Here is an 11,562-nt window from a genome sequence, read left to right on the forward strand (position 1 = left end):
GAAAGGAGTGGGGGAGTCCCATTGAGCAGCTAAAGGTCTTTGCAGTGACAGAATGAGTGCATTGGATACCACCCAAAATCTCCCATCTTGGTGCTTATCACTCACACCTATGTAGTAACAGGGAAGTACTGCTAGGCTATAGCGCTTGACCAGGGTCTTGAAGACCTTTAAATCCCTTCTGACCCAAGGAAATTGCAATATGCTGAGCTGGTCCATTTAGCTCAGTGTTGTCTACACGGACTGGCAGCAGTTATCTGGGGTTTCAGACAGGGATGTCTCCCAACACTACCCAGAGATGTTGAGGATTGAACCTGGAACTGCTATCAAATGCTCTTCTCCCCGAATTGCAGCCCAGAAGCCCTTCTTTGGTCATCTGTTTTATTTTTCTATTATATCTCCTAGCCCTCTGGGCTATCCTCCTCCCACAACACTTTGACAAAAGTGTCAGTCAGACAAAAAAAAAAAGTGTGTCTCATGTAAAACATTTATTCACTTTTGTTCACAGAACATACAGAGTTCAGACAGTTCATCTGCAATAGCGTGGACACGCACAAGTGCAATTCACAAAAGAAATCTACTGCAATTTCGGAAACGTTGGTGTGGAAGTGGTCGCTGCTTTTGAGAGCATGCTTACACAGTAAGCAAACACCGCTGGCTAATATCCGGAGCAGAATAAATTTTAAGTCACGTCTCCTATGATGCCTTTGCTTTTCCATTTCACTGTGTCCTTCTCTGTCAGTGAGCCAGAATTGCTGTGGCTTGTTTTTCCCCCATCAGCCTCAGAAAATGTCAGAGCTTGTGGGAGGGTTGTTACCTATCTGATTTTCTGTAATCTCAGAGCTGTCACACTAATAATTTCCCCACCAAACCAGCTAAGAACACCATAGCACCATCCTCCAATGTTCCTAACCCTACTTTAATCGTTATAATTTTTTTAAATGTTTCCCCACTTAAGCTCTAAAACGATTATGTCCGGCCACAACAGAGAAAGACGTACATGACAAGTTGTGTGTGTTTTTATTTCAGCCCAACGGTGTAAGCCAGCATTTTCACTTGCAAACTCCCAGTTTCATGCAGATTTAAATTAAGTCAGTTTAAATTAAACACATTAAATTATACATATTATTATTAATAATTATTATTATTAATTAAATAAATATTAAATTAACATCCTTCACTCTGCCTGCCAGATGTCTGATCTGCTGCAGAAATAAAATAACATTAAATAAAAACACAAAACCTCCCCCTTTCCGTTCAAAATGTAGTGTTGGTTCAAGTTTCTTTTGACGTCAGTCTTGCTGGGTTTGGAGCAAAATTGCTCCGGAATGCCAGAAGGAGCTGGCTGTGTTTCAAACGGCATTTAACTCATTCGTGGCTTGAATTCTGCTTTTTCTCAAGCCAGATGGGAGCACTCCAGCCTGGGCTCCCCGCTCACAGTTCTCGCCCCTTGGGGGTCTTCAGAAAGCAGCTGGCCTCTGCTCCAAAAACTGAGTGATGTCGATGGCAGATTCGGCTGCCTCCCAATCTCCCCAGTCCCAACCGGTGCTGTTGGCTGCCTCTTCGATTTCAAAGGAGGCCACGATGAGCTGCTCAAGCAGGTTCTCCTCCTGGGATCCCCTCATCTCTGTGGAGCAGACAGAGACGTTTTCCTCCGCATTCTGGGAGGCGTCCAAGACAGCGAATTCTTCCTCTGCGCTGTAGACTTGGAAGAAGATGATAGTGAGAAGGATAACGAAAAGGTGTTTGACGTAGCTGCGCTCTTCGGCAGGATAGTAGCGCTTTACCTGTAAAGAGAGGAAGAGCAGGCAGTTAGAAACACAAGAATGATCCCAGATTCGCATTCACAGGTATGCGTGTTTCCCAGAATCCCTTTCAGCTGGCCTAGAAATCCAGATGCAGGGCGGCCCTTTTCCCAGAATGCAATGCTGTTTCCCACTGCCCTGCACCAAACTCACCAGTGATTTCCCTCTGCTGTCAGCATGTTGCAATGCATTTTTCAAAATACACCCCTCCTAATCTCACCTATGCAGTTACTTAGCTCCACCAACCAATTCACAACCACCCTTCCTCAGATCAAAATTCGGGGGGGGGGGGGAACCCAAAACAAATCTTGGCTCTGCTCCACTAGGGAGAGTCCTTGCTCCCAAACTCTAAGGAGGAGAGGGAACTCTCTCCCCATTGATTCAGTGGGGAGGGGAGGATCCTACAACATGTTGAAGCAGGTAACATGGGATGTTTATCTGTGAACAAATCCTGCCTCTGTACCTGTTTTAGCATGTTGACTGGATTGCCATCTTCCTTGCTGGCAAAGCTCTTTGGGTTTTCCCCCTTCATCCACTCCCCGCCCCCTTTTTTTGGCAAAGCTCATGCGTTCCTGGCAGATGCATGACGTAAATCCAAGAGCTTGCCACCTTACCTTGCAGATAGATGCAAGGATAGGGAAAGTTTTGCCCGTGGGAATCCTGGGAACTGTGTTGTTGTTTTTAAAAAAAGTGTGCTGGGAATTGTAGCTCTGTGAGGGGCAAACTAAAGTTCCCAGAATTCTCAGGGGGTGTTCTTTAAATGTAGGGTGCTTGCAAAACCTTATTTAGCTCCTCTTCCTTCCCTCCTTCCTTCTTATTAGAAACCTGGACTGGGAGAATCTGCTGATCTCCCCCAAAGCTGCCACCCTGCGCTCTCTTACTTGGGGGAAAAGGTCCCACTGAACTCAGTAGGCTTACTTCTGGAGTAAATGTGCATAGGATCGCGCTGTTAAGAGGGGTCCCGTTTCTCTGCCCCTCAGGAAAACCCCCTCCCCCTTCCAGATGAACCCAGGAATCCGAGCTCCCCTGCTGGGCGTGGGTGCGTTCACTTACCACTCGGGGATAAAGCACCCTCCGGGATCGCTTCTTGATCCTGTTCGATTTGGAGAGGTTCCTGGGAGCCGGGCTTTCGCCGGCTTCCGGGAGAGGATCGAAAGTGAAGTATTGGGGCCCGGTGGGCTCAGGCCTGCCGGGGCCGGGGACCATCTTAAGGGCGGGCAGAGCTGGCGTGCAAGCGTAGCACATCGTCGCAGTCGCGCCGTACAAGGTATTCATGCAGCGAGAGCGAACGCGTAGCGAAGCGAGTTTTTGTCAGATTGACTAAAGCGCCAGCCGGGCAGGAGCTTTTATGAATGGCAGAGGCCACGCCCCCGCCGCCACCCGATTGGCCGAGGCGGCCTGATGCTCAGCGGACAGCTCAGCCCGGAAAATCCAGACCTTCCAAAGTGCAGAGCTGGCTGAGCGCCCGGGAGGAAATGTGAGGCAATGGCACGCAAACTGAGAGAGAGAGTGAAAACGGAGGGAGGAAGGGCAGGATTGCGTAATTTGCAAAGAGCAGAGCGATATAGGCTGAAAACAAACAAGCGCGCCAGTGCCCTTTCCTCATTTAATAGCTCGCAGCCTATATGGATTCACACATCCAGGGCCGGATTGAGGTTTGAGGAGGCCCTAAGCTACTGAAGGTAATGGGGCCCGTTATATGTCCAGCTGTCCTTTGTCAACAACAAATTGTCACTTTTTTTTGTTTTGAATATAGGCTGTATGGTAATTTATGGACCTGATAGGTATCTAAAGCCATTTGCACATAACAAAATATGTATTTTATCAAAGTAGTTGTTGAACTTAAATACGATTAAGAAGAAGTATATTAATAGGTAAAGGTAAAGGGACGCCTGACCGTTAGGTCCAGTCGCCGACGACTCTGAGGTTGCGGCGCTCATCTCGCTTTATTGGCCAAGGGAGCCGGCGTACAGCTTCCAGGTCATGTGGCCAGCATGACTAAGCCGCTTCTGGCGAACCAGAGCAGTGCATGGAAACGCCGTTTACCTTCCCGCCAGAGCAGTACCAATTTATCTACAGGGGTACCTCAGGTTACATACGCTTCAGGTTACAGACTCCGCTAACCCAGAAATCGTGCTTCAGGTTAAGAACTTTGCGTCAGGATGAGAACAGAAATCGTGCTCCGGCGGAGCAGGAGCAGGAGGCCCCATTAGCTAAAGTGGTGCTTCAGGTTAAGAACAGACCTCCGGAACGAATTAAGTACTTAACCTGAGGTACCACTGTACTTGCACTTCGTGCTTTTGAACTGCTAGGTTGGCAGGAGCAGGGACCGAGCAACGGGAGCTCACCCCGTCACAGGGATTCGAACCACCAACCTTCTGATCGGCAAGCCCTAGCCTCTGTGGTTTAACCCACAGCGCCACCCGCGTCCCTCAAGTATATTAATAGTGAAATACAATTAAGAAGTATATTAATAGTGATAGTGACATTTTAGGTAGCAGACGGGGCCCATTACTTGCATCATAGGAGCCTACACAACACAAAACACTGTTGCTGTATATAGGTTTTATTTTATTTGTTTTTTATCTTATATTTTGGAAATGTACATCCAGTTTTTTTCTTTAATTTTTTTGGGGGCCCCCAAGAGAGTGGGGCCCTAAGCTATAGCTTATTTAGCTTATATGTAAATCCAGCACTGCACAGATCCTACCCTGGCCTTTGAAATACACAAATAGGCCATTGCAGAAGGCGAATAAAGAATGGCTAGTATTTAAAGAATATTTGAAAACCTATTATGATAGCAAGAACCTCCTGGCAGACCTTAAATGATTCTTGTAATGCACAGACAACAAACTAAAAAATATTTCTCTGAAGGAAATTAAGGAAACAAAGTATAATAATATGATACTGTGTAAAGAACAACAAATGGGACTTAGTTTTTTGAGAACAATCAGAAGTTTATATTATCCTTCTTACTTTCATTTTTTATTTCCTTTTCCTTTTTATTTATTTTTTGTTGTATTTTTCTTGTGCAGTGTTCGTGCTTAAACTGTAATATGGGAAATTGTTGTGTAAATATGTGTTGAATGTTTCATCAAGATTTAAAAAAAAACAGAAAGGGGGAAAAAAAGAAATACACAAAGAGGCCAGTGACTTTTATAATCTATGCAGCACAACATCTGCACACATGCACAAACGGACAGGTGTTGTTGTTGTTTGTGCTCTGGGGTCCACTTGAACAGATAGAAGTGGACAGGGGTTCTGTCATGGATGCTTTCGAATTCTGGTGCTGGAGGAGACTCTTGAGAGTCCCATGGACTGCAAGAAGATCAAACCTCTCCATTCTTAAGGAAATCAGCCCTGAGTGCTCACTGGAAGGACAGATCGTGAAGCTGAGGCTCCAATACTTTGGCCACCTCATGAGAAGAGAAGACTCCCTGGAAAAGACCTTGATGTTGGGAAAGATGGAGGGCACAAGGAGAAGGGTACGACAGAGGACGAGATGGTTGGACAGTGTTCTCAAAGCTTCGAACATGAGTCTGACCAAACTGCGGGAGGCAGTGGAAGACAAGAGTGCCTGGTGTGCTCTGGTCCATGGGGTCACGAAGAGTCGGACATGACTAAACGACTAAACAACAACAACAACAACAGAGTTAGAAGGGGACCTGAGGATCATCTGGTCCAACCTGCTGCAATACAGGAATACGCAGCTGTCCCTGATTTGCCTGGTAGATCAAAATTTTAATAAGGAATGGTGAAAATTTATAACTTATCTTAAAAACCATTGTAAACAGTTAAAATCTTTGGTAGGATTGGAATATCACTTGTAGTTTAATGGTGAATTTTGGACACAATGGAGGGTAAAAGATTTTGGATTATCATAAAGCAGGGGTCAGCAACCTTTTTCAGCAGGGGGCTGGTCCACCGTCCCTCAGACCATGTGGTGGGCTGAACTATATTTTGAAAAAATATATGAATGAATTCCTATGCCCCACAAATAACCCAGAGATGTATTTTAAATAAAAGGAGACATTCTACTCATGTAAACACACGCTGAGTCCTGGACTGTCCGGGGGCTGGATTGAGAAGGCGATTGGGCCGCATCCGGCCCCCGGGCCTTAGGTTGCCTACCCCTGTCATAAAGGATGCAGGAGGAAATGATTAACAATAGGACCCACAAAGGGGAGGAGGAAAGTCCAAGTGATTCCTTGGAATCTTGTTTTTGTGTTGTATGATATATGTGACTGTAAAATTTTAATTTGAAAAACCAAATAAATAAACGCATTTAAAAAAAAGAGAAAAGAATAAGCAGCTGTCCCAAACGGGGATTGAACCCACAACCTTGACATTATCAGCACCACACTCTAACCAACGGAGTTTATCCAGCTGACATATTTAGCTGAGATTCCTGCACCACGGGGAGTTGGACAAGATGATCCATCGGGTCCCTTCCAACTCTACAGTTCTATGATTCTATGAAAGCTTAAAGGTAAAGGTAAAGGGACCCCTGACCATTAGGTCCAGTCGTGACCGACTCTGGGGTTGCAGCACTCATCTCGCTTTACTGGCCGAGGGAGCCGGCGTACAGCTTCCGGGTCATGTGGCCAGCATGATTAAGCCACTTCTGGTGAACCAGAGCAGCGCACGGAAACGGCGTTTACCTTCCTGCCGCAGTGGTACCTATTTATCTACTTGCACTGTTGTGCTTTCGAACTGCTAGGTGGGCAGGAGCAGAGACAGAGCAACGGGAGCTCACCCCGTCACAGGGATTCGAACCGCTGACCTTCTGATTGGCAAGTCCTAGGCTCTGTGGTTTAACCCACAGCACCACAATAAATGACTGTGTTGGTATTCAGGGTGCCACAAGACTGCTGTCCCCCTCCCCCCACTGAATGGACAATGAAAGATTCCTGCATTGCTGGGGGTTGGACTGGATGACCCCTGGAGGCCCCATCCAACTCTGCAATTCTATGATTCTATGGCTACGAAGGCAGGAGAAGACCTCACAAAGATGTTCTAAGAGGCAGTTCCAGGTATGGAAAAGAGCAGGAAAGAGCAGAAGACCTTTGGGTGACGGAGGGGATTGGAGGTGGAGGTGCTGAAGGTCACAGACAGCCGTAAGTTGAGGACAGAGAGAAATAAGGGCAGGGGAGAGGCAAGGAAGGCTTCGAAGGTAAAGATGGGGATCCTGCACAGGGCCTGGGTTCAGGTTGAAAGCCTGTGTAGGGACTGAAGGAGAGCACACTTCTTACACGCTCTTAAAATATTGTCCTGAGTTTGGGGAGGGGAGACTAGGCTGTATGCCAAGATCCTTCTAATCCTTCTAAGGAACCAAATGTTGTATAATACTGTTTTATAATAATTTAGAATTTAAATGTATTTTCATGTAATGTTTGATACTTCCAGCTGATGAAGGTGAATACAGTGGTACCTCGGGTTAAGTACTTAATTCGTTCCGGAGGTCCGTTCTTAACCTGAAACTGTTCTTAACCTGAAGCACCACTTTAGCTAATGGGGCCTCCTGCTGCTGCTGCGCGATTTCTGTTCTCATCCTGAAGTAAAGTTCTTCACCCGAGGTAATATTTCTGGGTTAGCGGAGTCTGTAACCTGAAGCTTATGTAACCTGAAGCGTATGTAATCCGAGGTACCACTGTACATCGAAACAGGGCCCTGTCCTGGTTTCTGATCCGTAACTGACTTCTGACTTCTGCTCAATGATTGAAACTAAGACCTTCACGTCAAATCTTACTATGGACTAACATGAACTTATCTCTACTCATAAACTCTTATCTTTAATACTGTAACGAATTATTGTGTTTTATTGTGTGTCCTTATGAGTTTGAGTTTGTAATCTCTGTTTGAGCTTCTAATCTCTTTTTGAGTTTGTAATCCTTGTCAGAATACATACTTTTGAATGGATTGTTTTTTGTTACAATTGACTATTGATTTGCAAGTACGGACCACTCCCACTATTGAAACTTATATTGGCCAGAGTTCTTGGTGTGCTTTTTTCTTGGTAAGAGCCTTCTAATGCCGGGGTGCTTTGAACAGCCAGGCTAGTTTCCTGGTGAGGTGATAGCTCGGTACTAGGCTATTAAGGGAACAAAGGAACAATGTGCGCTAGAAGCAACAGGCTGGGAAACCAGAGAATCAGAGGGATGCTTGATTTCTGTCTGAATCCAAGGCTGCAGCTATGGATGAAGCAAGACTCTCTTGCGGTGTTAATGCTGTGAACCCCTCTGTCATAGGCTCAGGTTGTACATAGATACAGTGGTACCTCAGTTTAAGAACAGTCCTGTTTACGAACGATTCAGTTTACGGACTCGGCAAAACCAGAAGTAGTGTCCCGGTTTGCGAACTTTACCTCAGTCTAAGAACGGAATCTGAATGGTGGAAGGGCACTGGCGGCGGGAGGCCTCATTAGGGAATGCGCCCCTCGGTTTAAGAATGGTTTTGGTTTAAGAATGGACTTCTGGAATGGATTAAGTTCGTAAACCGAGGTACCACTGTATATGTAAATAAACCATACATCATAAAGACACAGCAGTCTACTGTACCTCATTCCAAAGGAAACATGAATCTTGGGTAAGCGACTGGAACCTCTGGAATCTTTCACCGCTCAGAGATTGGGGTCGAACATAACAATATGTTTGTTGTATTTTAAGGTAAAAGGTAAAGGACCCCTGGATGGTTAAGTCCAGTCAAAGGCGACTATGGGGTGCGGTGCTCATCTTGCTTTCAGGTGAAACGGGTCCTGTGACCAGCATGACTAAACCGCTTCTTGCGCAATGGGACACCATGACAGAAACCAGAGCGCACAGAAATGCCGTTTACCTTCCCACCGCAGTGGTACCTATTTATCTACCCATGCTGGTGTGCTTTTGAACTGCTAGGTTGGCAGGAGCTGGGACAGAGCAACGGGAGCTCACCCCGTCGCAGGGATTCAAACCGCCGACCTTCTGACCACCAAGCCCAAGAGGCTCAGTGGTTTAGACCACAGCGCCACCCGAGGACCTTGAGGTGAAGAATGAGTAAATAACAAAGTAGGTAAAATTGGTGATGTTTTCCAAAGACCATCACTTTACCAGGAAGGTATGAGGAAGCAACAGGGGGTGGATTTGGCCATGCACCCCCCATAATATGTCATTTTGGTCTCCCCCACATAAAGATTCTTTTGCCAAATGTAGCTTCTCTCTGACACACCCCCTCCGAGAGCATGAAATAAACAAGCAACTGCAGCAACACAAATATGCCCTTGTCCCGGCATAAACATCCTGCGCACGGAACACCCCCGCAGCATCCCACTGCTACCTTTAACACGCTCTCTGGCCCCATGAAATTTTGCAAACACACAAACAGTCGGGCCACATACTGGACATGTGCACTTATTGAAATAGAGGTCTGACACATGAAAAGGAGAAGCCAGGGAGGCGTAAACAGGCCAAGAAGAAACGTAAAGTTCAGTTATTGTTGAAAAACAAAAAAGAACTGTGCACACGAGAAACAAGTTTAAAGATTACAGTCTCATTAACTATTCCCATTCATGTTTGATAGCTATCAGCTGCCACACAACCTGATGGGGGCTCAGGGCAGCTGAGACCGGACCATTAACTGCAAACAAAAAGCATGGAAAACCCCCCACCATACCTTCAAAGCTTAATTAATACTTACAACAAGCTTACAAAGTGTTGGTGGGGAAACTAAAGCGGCTGATAAAATATATATTGCAGTGGAGAAGCAGTGATGAGGTGTGTGTGCCTAACCCTTTCTCTGATATGTTTTCCCACTGAAAATAACCCTCTAGCCACCATCATGTACACACACACACACACACAGAGAGAGAGAGAGAGAGAGGTGTGTTCAAGTCATTTTAGACTTGGGCGTAACGGTCTTACGGAGGGGCTCTTTAGATCAAGGGTCAGCAAACTTTTTAAGCAGGGGGTTAGTCCACTGTCCCTCAGACCTTGTGGTGGGCCGGACTATATTTTGAAGAAAAAAATAATGAACGAATTCCTATGCCCCACAAATAACCCAGAGATGCATTTTAAATAAAAGCACACATTCTACTCATGTAAAAACATGCTGATTCCCAGACCGTCTGCCGGCCAGATTTAGAAGGCGATTGGGCCGGATCTGGCCCCCGGGCCTTAGTTTGCCTACCCATGCTTTAGATGGTAACACACATTATTTCAGTTGCTTTGAAAAAAGTGATAAGCCGGCTGTGCTGAGTTAGGGGTCCTCCTGCTCCTTCTGCCAATCTGTGGCGCCCATTGGGACTGGTAGGGTGACAAGCAGGGAGGCCACCAGTAGGTGGAGCCATAGCCACCGACAGGCAGCACCACCTGATTCTTGTTCTGCCCCCCTCTTCCTCCCTGCTGAGTTCTGCAAAGGCAAAACTGAAACTAAAGAGGAGGAAGTGGGCAGGTTTGCTAAGAAGGCAGGCAGGCAGGCTTGTGGTGGTGGCGGCTGGCTGAGGTTGGTGTGCCAATGTGTCCGTCATCCTGATAGACTAGCCTCTGCTGCTTCTGAGTGCAGACTGCCCAGATGCCTAATATTCAGGGCAGTTATCCATGTCAAAGGATGGGCCAAATTGGCAGTAGAACCAGCCTCTCACTGAACCATCATGGTCTCAGCCACCCTGGTGTTCCCTGTAGATTTTGTTGTTGTTTAGTCGTTTAGTCGTGTCCGCCTCTTCGTGACCCCATGGACCAGAGCACGCCAGGCACTCCTGTCTTCCACTGTCTCCCGCAGTTTGGTCAAACTCATTCTGGTAGCTTCGAGAACACTGTCCAACCATCTCATCCTCTGTCGTCCCCTTCTCCTTGTGCCCTCCATCTTTCCCAGCATCAGGGTCTTTTCCAGGGAGTCTTCTCTTCTCATGAGGTGGCCAAAGTACTGGAGCCTCAGCTTCACAATCTGTCCTTCCAGTGAGCACTCAGGGCTGATTTCCTTCCGAATGGATAGGTTTGATCTTCTTGCAGTCCATGGGACTCTCAAGAGTCTCCTCCAGCACCATAATTCAAATTTCCTGTAGATTAGAAGCTCCTCATATCTCAATTAATTGGCTCCGTCCAGTTAAGGACCCCTCTAACTTCTTTTCAGCAGTAAATTTGGATTTCCCGTATCCAGGGACGATCTTGACAATCCGGCGCCAAACTGTTGTCATTTTGTTACCGGACGCATTGCAGTGGGGTTTCCCCCCCATCATGTGCCTGAGTCAGACATTTCCCCCTCCCCACCCTTCACATAGATGCTACTTCCTCTGTGTTTTTCATTGGTTTCTCAAGCATGGATTGCCATAATGTGCTCCACCTAGGGCTTCCCTTGTGCTTGACCTGGAAACTGGAGCTAGTCCAGAAAGCTGCAGCACGGCTGCTGACAACACCACGATCCTGTCAGCATATTACACTTCTGCTCAGAGATCTGCATGGGTTGATTTGTTACTGACCCAAGCTCGAGGTTTTACTGTTGGTATACAGTGGTACCTCGGGTTAAGTACTTAATTCGTTGCAGAGGCCATTCTTAACCTGAAACTATTCTTAACCTGAAGCACCACTTTAGCTAATGGGGCCTCCTGCTGCCACTGCGCCACCGGAGCACGGTTTTTGTTCTCATCCTGAAGCAAAGTTCTTAACCTGAAGCATTATTTCTGGGTTAGCAGAGTCTGTAACCTGAAGCGTATGTAACCTGAGGTACCACTGTGTAAAGCTATTAATGGCTTGGGATCAGTTTATTTAGGGGGGAGCCACATTATCCCATA

General features: G+C 46.6%; 1 protein-coding gene across 1 annotated transcript; it reads right to left on the reverse strand.

Annotated features, from left to right (window-relative positions):
* Positions 1-465: 465 nt before the first annotated feature.
* IER3 (immediate early response 3) lies at positions 466-3,126 on the reverse strand. Its single transcript, XM_080996569.1, has 2 exons — positions 2,856-3,126; positions 466-1,784 (listed from the first exon to the last, which is right to left on the reverse strand). Exons 1-2 carry the CDS (start codon positions 3,075-3,077, stop codon positions 1,458-1,460), a joined length of 549 nt encoding a protein of 182 aa, XP_080852695.1. The 5' UTR covers positions 3,078-3,126; the 3' UTR covers positions 466-1,457.
* Positions 3,127-11,562: the final 8,436 nt, after the last annotated feature.

Source organism: Podarcis pityusensis, assembly GCF_964106645.2.
Source record: "Podarcis pityusensis genome assembly, chromosome: 2".
NCBI classification, from domain to species: domain Eukaryota; kingdom Metazoa; phylum Chordata; class Lepidosauria; order Squamata; family Lacertidae; genus Podarcis; species Podarcis pityusensis.

What these genes read in the sequence shown, in the direction of transcription:
- IER3 (XM_080996569.1), bottom strand. Translation starts at nt 3,077, where the DNA reads ATGAATACCTTGTACGGCGCGACTGCGACGATGTGCTACGCTTGCACG. An exon ending in GGGTGCTTTATCCCCGAGTG is followed by an intron (nt 1,785 to 2,855) that starts GTAAGTGAACGC and finishes CTCTCTTTACAG; the next exon opens with GTAAAGCGCTACTATCCTGC.